The sequence below is a fragment of the Tupaia chinensis genome, unplaced genomic scaffold (genome assembly GCF_000334495.1).
Source record: "Tupaia chinensis unplaced genomic scaffold, TupChi_1.0 Scaffold139491_1, whole genome shotgun sequence".
Classification (NCBI taxonomy): Eukaryota; Metazoa; Chordata; class Mammalia; order Scandentia; family Tupaiidae; genus Tupaia; species Tupaia belangeri.
In genome coordinates this window covers 125,199-135,173 of record NW_006199376.1, presented here as the reverse complement: position 1 = coordinate 135,173, position 9,975 = coordinate 125,199, and the positions used below count along the sequence as shown (strand labels likewise).

Below are 9,975 nucleotides of genomic sequence, written 5' to 3'. Positions count from 1 at the left end.
TATGTATATATATATATATATATATATATATCTCCTCATCATTGTAACTTCTTCTAGTTTCCCCAATAATGGGCTAAAATATCTATAAACAATAATATTGCATGTATACTTAAAAAATACAAATGCTCTTTTATTTTGGATGCAGAAATGTAAATATATTAGTTCCCTCTTGCTGCTATAAAAAATTATCAAACACTTTACAGCTTAAGAAACACAAATTCATTATCATACAGTTCTGTAGTTCAGAAGTTCAGCATGGGTCTCACTAGGTTAAAGATAAGATGTTGAAAGGTTGGTTTTTTTTGAAACTCTAGAAGAAACTCCATTTCCCTGTTTTTTTCCACTCTCTAGAAGTCCCTTTCTTTCCTCCATCTTCAAAACCTTTAATGTTACTTCTGCCTATAGTCACATTTTTTGCTTCCTCTCTTCTGCTTTCCTCTTCCATTTTTAAGAACCATTAAGACTGTGCCTGAATTTTCTGGCTAAACCAGGGTAATCTCTCTATTTTAAGGTCTATTTATTAGTTTTATCTGTATCTTATCTGACGTGCAGTTGGTACTTAGTTCACTTTTATCAACCCACCATAATCACAGGTTCTGAGGTTTAGGGTAAGGGCATCTTTCGGAGGAATCTGATTCTACCTACCACACAGTTTCATAGTCTGTAAACTACATTTGTCTAATTCACTACCCTTAATTAATTTTAATATGATATATATATTAGTAATAAAATATACATTCAGATCTAATTTTCTGTTAATTTCTCTATGCTTCTTAGTTTTTTTCACATTGAGGCTATATTATGATAGAAACACCTATTATCTGTTTTCATGTATATGCTGTTTGCGGATTATTTTGATTATTTGATTATTTGGAGTGCGACACTCCTTTTGACCTCTTTCTCTTGCTTTTTACTTTCGTCTTATGCTCATCCTTCCACTTACCTATTTTCCTAGACGCTCTGTTCTATACCAAAAGTCAAAGTAGAGACTCAGGATCCTGAACCAATCATGATTTTATGAACATTAAAGAGCTCATTTCTAAGACAAAAGGGAATCAAAGGCACGAAAAAAAAAAAAGAAGTAAAACATTTAAGAAAAACAAAACGGAAAATGATTTGTTGAAGATAATGGGTATGACAGTATCTTTGATTGGGTGAATATTCATTGTATTCTGGGTGGGAAAACTCATTTTGTATGCTGTAATGATATACAGTGAATGAATCTAAAATTAATTTAAAATAAAGATTAGTTCTTACAGGTAGAATATGTTTGTATCTTCTTATATCTTCAGGCAAGCCATATTTCTAAATTTTTTAGAAAAACTTGCCAGAACTAGCTGGAGAGAGACACACAGAGAGAGAATGAGAAAAGGCAAGAAAGCACCCCAACATGGAGCATGACCGCATTGTAATCCCTTTTCCTCCATTCATCGCTCTTTTTGGGATTTGGGGCATGACTATAACCCCCAGAGTGTTCTCCAAGCCTCTGGGTCTGAGATTTGAACTGTGATGAACCATGTGGGATCCAGCTGCTCTTATTACTAGGCCATGGGCTGGTTCAAGACAAGTCACTTTTTATAAACTTTAATTCTGGGAAGCAGTTTCGTAATGAATACGCCTTAGTTACTTTTCTTTTTTTTTTTTCTTGGAGAGGTTTTTGTTATAGGGTGCATGTGCTTGCCGTAAATACAGAGAGCAAGACAGAAAGCATGAAATCAATTCCTCCATTTTCTTCTTGGGATTTTGGGCATGCACACACACACACCAGGCATGAGTTTAAAGCCACCAGTTTGAGACTCAAACCGCAGCCAATTGCATGGGAGTCCAGCGACATAGCCATTATGCCAACTACTGGTCCCTAGTTTACATTCTTGATTCAAAACCTTTTCACTCATTCATGGCTCCAAAAGTGACTTCAGTTTTGTTCCTTTACATAAAAGAACTAGTTATCATTTCCTGCAGAAGCTAAACTTTTTCCTAAACTATCATTTCTCTTTTCTAGATCCAGATTCCAGAAAATCCTTAGATTTGTAGATGCCTGATCTATATCCTTATTTTATTTTCCTCTTCTAATTCAAAAAGACATTATTAGTGTTTTAAGCATTAGTGTAATATTGCTTCTTCCAGAGCCTAAAATCTGACTTTCATGTATCAATTTAAACTTTTTCTATTTGAGATGAATCCCATTCCTTCTCATTAACTGAAAACAAAGCACCTGTATTCATTTCTAAAATGACAGGACCAGCAGTTGGTATAATGGCTATGTCGCTGGACTCCCATGTAGTAGACCACGGTTTGAATCCCAGACCCAGTGGCTTAAACTCATGCTGGGTGCGTGTGTGTGTGTGTGCCCGGGATCCCAAGAGGAGAATGGAGGAGAAGGGATTGAGGTGTAGATCCGCCCAGGGGATGATTTCTCACTTTCTGTCTCTGTGTCTCTCTCTTTCTGTTGAGTGCACATGCCCTATAGCAAAAACCTTTCCAGAATAAATAAATGAATAAAAATAAATAAATAAAATGACAACTATCTACCCTCACTGCTCCTTTTCTCACACAGATAATGCGCTTTTGCAGGGAACACAGTGGAGGAGGTTGAGAAGAGTCTTACCCTTACTTCCAGGACCTCTCTCTGAGATCATCTTCCAAATTCTCAGTTTCCTGCTGCTATTTCCTCAGCCCTGTCAGAGCTGCTTAATTTGTCCCTTGAACACATCAAGTCAGTATAAAATATAAGATGTCTTAACTTCAGGACCTGTGTGAATGGGAAATTGACACCATGTTTCCTTTGAGTGGAATGGAGTTGAGAGAGCCACAAACGATGTTAAGGTATGCCAAAGCAAAGTTCAGGACCCTTTAAGTTTAAGATGTCAGTGTACTAGACTTTAATGTTTTTTTTTTAGAGGTTTTCGCTATAGGGCACGTACGCTCGCCAGACAGACAAAGAGAGACATAGAGACAGAAAGTGAGAAATCACCCCCCAGGGGTGATGACCACGCCGCAATCCCTTCTCCTCCATTCTCCTCTCGGGATCTTGGGCACGCACGCACACACGCCCGGCGTGAGTTCTAAACCACTGGGTCCGGGACGCAAACCGTGGTCGACTACGTGGAAGTCCAGCGACATAGCCATTACGCTAACTGCTGGTTCCCTAGACTTTAAATTTTGAAAATAAACATACAGTGTTTCTAGAAGAAAACATACAAAACCATTTTCACAATCGTGAGTAGTCAAAGATTTCCTGGATAGTAGTCAGGAAGAACTAAACCTTAAAAATTTGTAATTAAATGTTAAAAGTTAAAATGTTCTTCTGCATCAGAGATACCATTTAAAAATGAATGGACAAGTCAAAGACAGGGAAAATATTTACCCAGCATGTACATGACAAAGGACTTTAATGTGAAATCTGCAAAGAACTCTTACAGCTTAATTAAAAAAGACAAAAAAAAATTTTTGATTTAAAAAGGGGGAAAGAACTTAAACATATTTCATAAATAAAACTGTATGGCCAATTTGCACATGAGAAAATTGCTTAATATTATGAACTCAGAAATATGCAAACCCTCCCACAGAAAACTGAAAGCACTGTGTGTAGGGATTGGGTGTGGAGGAAGTAACAACTAAAGACACTGGAGAATAATCAAAAATGGTCAAAACTACAGGGAAGTAGACACTTGGTAAAAAGAAAACCACATTATAGTGATATCCTGTTTATGTCTTTTCAACTGAGGGAAGGCTCCAGTCAGCACAAGGTAAGATAATTATGAATAAAACTGGTCTAGAAATTCAATCTAATCAGCTACAAAAATAAGAGAAAAAAGTATAGATCTTCTACATATGCTGAGAAGTAAAGAGGAATTCCCATAAAAAAGAGAGTCTGAGAGCGAGAACCCAAAATTCTACTATATCAGTGTTGCTCACACCACTGAAGCACATATTTGAAGCAACTTCCAAAGAAACAAATGAAGTCTTCAAAAATTAAACCAATATTTTAGCTGCTACCTGTTGGAGGAAAGACAGATGTGGATTTTGAGATGAGTCAAGTAAACTGCTTGAACAAAGGTAAAAAAAAAAATATCAAAAGTGGTCAATGGAGCCAGGTGCCTCGTGGTTGACTACACACACAGCTTGAATCCCCGCTGTAGCTTGAAAAACATGCTAGGAGCATGTGCATGCATGCCAGAGATCTCAAGGGGAGGGAGAAAAGGAAAAAAAGTTATTGTGGGATAACTATTAAGAAAGGCATTCTCCCCCTCTCTCCTTCTCTTTCACTGGTGAGCTCATAAACCCTTTAGCAACAACAACAACAACAGCAAAAATAGAATTCAGAAAACTATTGCAGAGGACCAGGAAATGGCATAGTGTCCAAGCACTGAACTCCCATATGGCTATTGGTCCATAATTTTGTGTACAACAAAAATATTCTCAAATAATAAAAGCAAAATGAAGACTTTTGCTCAGGTAAACAAAAAACGGTAGATCAAGATATGGGAGAGAAGAAATGGAAGTGTTCTGTTTAAGAAGTTCTTATATGTAAAGTAATATATTATCGCCTAAAGATAGATGGTAATAAGGACACTTAAGTTAATTTCTGTACTCAGCAGAAAGGTATAAATTGTTTTTTGAATAAGAAAACCTGTGGCCTATGAAAACATTTGAGAGGAAGAAAGTCACCTGCAATGCATTTCTCACTTTACCTTAGCTTTCATAGAACATATTAAACATCAAAGGCCTAGTCTGATGTCACAGTGAGTAGCACATTAAACAGCAATGTTGGAAGTCACATGCCAACAGTGGTTCAAATCCCAACTTAGACAGCCTGAAGCATGCTGGGAATGCATGCATGTCTAAGATACTGAGGAACCGGAGGACTGGGGATGGAGAATTGAGGCACGATGAGACTCTGTTGAGGTTTCTTCTTGATTTACTCTTTATTTTCTCTCCCTCTCTCACTTTCTTTCATGCATACACGGTCTCTATCCATACAAGATGGTGGTAATTGCTAATCAGAGATCAGAGGTCATGGGGAGGGAAGTTCAGAATAGGTATCTTGATGGTGAGAATGGCAAGATCTCAGCTAATCTAGGGAGAGCTGAGCTGTCAGGTTTCAGAGTAGCCTAATAATAAAAATAATAATAAGCTAAAATCAAAGTAACAGTGAAGCTTTTAATGTTAACTATACAACGTCAGCATAAAAAATAGGTTAAATCTGAGAAAGTGCCAATTACAGGTGAACTTTCTTCCTCTCAGATGTCTTCAGGGCCCACAGGTTTTCTTATTAATTAAGCAATTCCTACCTTTGTGTACTTCTGAGTACAGAAATTAACTTAAGTGTCCTTATCTCCACCTATCTTCAAGTCTAGTACCTCCATTCTATTTCCTTCATGGAATACTATTGAGGGTTGGGTGGACTGGTACAAATGAGGAGGCCCTAAACAAAAGGCAGCATGCACCTATATTTACAGACATTATTATATGCAAATCTATGTGTGTATATATGTGAGTGTATGTGAATTTAAGTACATGTATGTATCAGTTTCAAGCGAGCCACTTTCATCTAGTAGGGCCAAGTTACTACTCCACTTTCTCTGAATGCTTACAAATCTTAGTATGAATTCTATATAGTGGGATAGCATGACCTAATTTATAAGGCTTATGTGATGGTTGATTTCATGATTTCATTGATTTCCAGTCAATGTGACTGGCCACTGAGTACCCAGATTAAATGTTATTTCTGAGTGTTTCCAAATGAGTTTACCATTTGAATCAGTGGACTGAGTAAAGTAGATAGCCCTTTCTAATATGAGTGGCATCTTCCAATTCATTGAGGACCCTGGTAGAACAGAAGGTAGAAGAAGGGAGAATTTGTCCGTTTTTTCCGTTTTTTCATCCTCACTGCTTAAGCTGAGACATCACTTCCTATCTTCTCCTGCTTTTGCACTAGGATTCATGTCATGGGCACCCTGGGTCTCAGGTCTTCAGTTTTCTGGCTTTCCAGTTTGTAGAAAGACTAATCCTCCTTAGATGTAAGAGCCAATGTTTCATGTGTGTGTGTGTGTGTGTGTGTGTGTGTGTGTGTGTGTGTATATATATATATATATCTTACTAATGCTATTTCTCCCAAGAACTGCAAATAATAGAGCATATTTCTCTAACACTTTATATCTTTGTTATTCCATGTTGTTCTATTCCACAAATTGTGTTTAAAAAATACTTGGCAAAAAAAGGACAAGTGCGTAGGGTGGTAAGTGCAGTGGTATGTGCCAGAGTTTAAGCACAAGGAACAGGTCTGAACACTGAAAGGCTATGTATTATACGGACAGCAGAGTGTAGACAGCTAAGCCTACTGGACAACCACATCCTAGAAACACACATTCTGCAGCAGGATTTTGGAACCTGAAAAATGAGACCTCAGTAGATCCAACTATTGTTTTATTGAAGCAAATAAAGAAAACAAAGGTTCCCCAGAGAAAATGACATGATTTACATTTTTTCAGTAATAATGAAACACATTTTTATTCTAATGTTTAAGAAAAAGTGCTTTAGAAAGTTGGTCTATATTCAATAAAATGTTCGTTATTCAAAATGATCCTAAGGATTAGATACAATCTTACACATCAATTTTTATTTTAGGAAAATGAGAACAAGAGACATTCAGTAATTTAACCAATGGTGTAGAGTGTCTACGTGAAGATACAAGATTAGAACTTGGAAACTCTGAGCATTAAATCTCCATTCTAGCTAGATATGTTATTTATGCACTTCCTGCTTTAAATCTCTGAAAAATATGAGGTGTCACCGGCAAATAATACATTCTGAAGGATTCACTATTTAGCGACAGATTCCTATGTGCTCTTTTACATAACATAAATATAGGTTGACAGATTTTCCTTTGTCCGTTCTGCTAAGCAACAAAGGAAGGAGGAAGAAAAGAGGTGGCAAAGGAGTTATGTAACAAAGGCTATTGTTCTTTCAATAGGAGGAATTAGATACGTTCCCCTGTGCATACTCCATCACCATCACCATCTTCCACCCCTCACCTCCTAAAAAGCATTCTCTCCTAATGAAAATAAGATACGAGAAATAATAAAGTACAGGCATCATTAAATGATAAGAAAAAGTAAAAGACTGTTAGGGGCTGAACTGCTCCCTCCTCAAATACATATTTTGAAATTCTAACCACTGATACCTAAGAATATAACCTGATTTGGAGACAGGTTCTTTGTAGAAAATACTAATTTAAAATGGTCTCATTAAAGGTGTATCTTGATCTAATATCTCTGGTGTCTTTATAAAAAGAGAAATTTGGACATAGGGGCATGCATAGAAGGAAGAAAATGTTAGAAGGCACAGGGAGAAGATGTTGTATCCAACCCAAGGAGACGTGGAACAGATCCTTCACTCACAGCCCTCAGAAAAAATCAGCTCTGCTAACACCTTCATTTTGGACTTCTAACCCCCAAAATTGAGACAATAAATTTCTGGTGTTTATACCACCAGTCCATGATACTTTCTTACGGCACTGTAGCAAACTAATACAAAAGACCTTCTAAGAAAAGGAGAGAGAAAGGAAGAGGCTGTCAGAATGGTGGAGATAAATTCAGATATGAGATCCAAACCTCAGGAGAAATGGAGATATTTCACAGAAGTGGGGGAGGGAACAAGAAAGTTCAGGTGCTTGGTGGGCACAGGGTCATGGGACCTGGACAGTTCCAAGGATTGAAGTATGGATAGGTAGGAAGAGAAAAGCAACATTTGGAGAACTTGTAGATGAGTGACCCCTGGTTTGTGACATTGAAAAATGAGACAATTCCTGCTTCACAATCTAGGAAAACCCCAATGCGATGGGGAAGCACAGACATGGAAAGAGTCAAAATCTTAGAATTAGAAGAAGAGTACTCAAAGGCGTTATACTCAAATTCATTCTGTAATCCTATAACCCAGTAACCATTCTGAGGGTTGTACCTGGAGCAAACATTTTGATGATTTGCATTTGGGTCAAAATCAACCCCAACAAAACTCTTTGTTTTATTGGGGTTATTTCTTTTACTATGTACTCCCAGGATCCAGGCAACCTTCCCAGACACATCTACTTCCCAGTAATATCTCCCTGAGGAGAAATATTGGCAGCCCAAGACCCCAAAAGCAGAAAAATCACGTGGATCTAAGTTCCTAAACATGCAAGCGTGCACAACCTTCACTTGTCTCTGATCCGCAGAAATGACAACATTCGAAACGGTGTTGACTGGATTCAGCATCACATCCACTGTAGAAAAATTATGGGGTGAAGTGAGACATGAGATGAGTGTGACTTATAACACTGTGAGGAGGAAAACTGGGAATTGATTGGGAGTAACTTGTGTTGCCAGGTCAGAGATGAGGGAAACATTTAAGAAATACAATATATATATATAAATATATATATATAATTAGGGAAGGAACACATAGGGCTCAGATCATGAGCTCTATTAGTAACCACAAGTTTAAAAAAAAAAAGTCAAAGGGGATGATTTGAACCTACAACTCCTTACCCCAGTGGCACTGGACATCTCTCAGTTCTGAAATGACAAAAGTGTCGATAATGTTAGAAACAAAGGAGTGAGGGCTGGAACCTATCTCATCTCTAGAGTAGGGCAGGGCAGGGGAGTGCTGTGAGGCTATGCACTGATGAATGAGGGCACCTGGTGAACCAGACACCTGGCCAGTCTCTCTACAATATGACCCTGTCTTCAGCACAAGACATGCCTCCTTCATTTATCTACTTCTGTCCTCACCTAGAAACAACACCCTCTCTGTCACTGAGGCTAATGCTACAAAAATTCTACACCCATGCTCTTCCTCCAGATGTTCTCACCTTTAAAAACTTGTAACATCCTACTCAGATCTGGAGCTCGGAATACATGCTTCAGTTTTTTGGAAACAGCTTTTGGCTTCTTCAAGGTCCAACTTTCACTCCTAAGGATAACAAAAAATTGATCACTATACATCTTTGACCTTGTGTCTTTCCAAGATCACTGATTCCTTCACCTTTCACCCAACTGAGACACTTGGACCCTCCTCTGCAAGGAGAACAAAAGGAACAGAGTTGACACTGAGACAAGAAATGTACTCATGTCTACCTGTTTACCCACTGACCCTATATGTGACTTTGAGAAGAAGTTTAATTTCTCCTTTAAAAATGGAATAATTATGGAATGACCCATATCTTGGTGGCTAAGAGAACCAGACCCCACATAAGAGTCCACGAGAAAATCCCATATCTGGAGGTTTGAAAAACAAGTGCCAGGCACTTCCGTGTACATGCTCCAAATCCCAACAGGAAGGAAACATTAAGAAGAGATTGTGGCATGACCGCACTCATTGAAAAGTGCTTTCTCCATCTCCTTCTCTCTCCTTCTGTCTCTCTCAGGGAAACACACATTCTCACTGGTAAATTATAAATAAATACATAAATACATAAATAAATAAATAAATAAATTGAATAATTAACCCCTTCCTACCTACTTCTTAGAAATAATTTTAAAATTAGGTGAAAAAAAAGTGCTTTTAAATGGTATTTTATAATTCTAAAAATATACTTGGCATGTAAAAAAAGTCATCCCAGTGGATCCACCAAGAAAAAAAAAAGTGCTTTTAGATGGTATTCTATAATTCTAAAAATATACTTGACATGTAAAAAAAGTCATCCCAATGAATCCACCAAGGAAAGGCCAGACCTCTGGGTTCCAAGGCACATGGCTAGTAGAGAGAGGCTACAGAATCTGGTATTGAAGAGTTGAGGATATCGAGTGTGTGCCCTTGGAATGAAAAGCCAGTTGTTTTCCAAATTCTATTATTCTAGTATGAGGGTCAGAGACTAACATCTGAGTTTCAAGTTGTCTGGAGAAAGGAGAAATTATAATGACCAAATTAATAATGGTCTGAATTTTATGTGTTTGGAAAGACCAGAGAGATGGGCAACTTTAAAGATATAAGAAC

General features: G+C 37.6%; 1 protein-coding gene across 3 annotated transcripts in view; it reads right to left on the bottom strand.

The window, feature by feature from the left end:
- Positions 1-6,412: 6,412 nt before the first annotated feature.
- Positions 6,413-9,975, bottom strand: part of TRIM22 (tripartite motif containing 22) — an 18,894-nt gene continuing 15,331 nt past the window's right edge. For all 3 annotated transcript variants that reach the window (XM_006161949.3, XM_006161950.3, XM_027765714.1), the window contains exons 6-8: positions 8,852-8,952; positions 8,529-8,555; positions 6,413-8,263 (exon numbers count right to left, since the gene is read on the bottom strand). In XM_006161949.3, the coding sequence (XP_006162011.1) occupies positions 7,668-8,263; positions 8,529-8,555; positions 8,852-8,952 (724 nt within the window). In that variant the 3' untranslated portion in view covers positions 6,413-7,667. The remainder of the gene's footprint in view (positions 8,264-8,528; positions 8,556-8,851; positions 8,953-9,975) is intronic.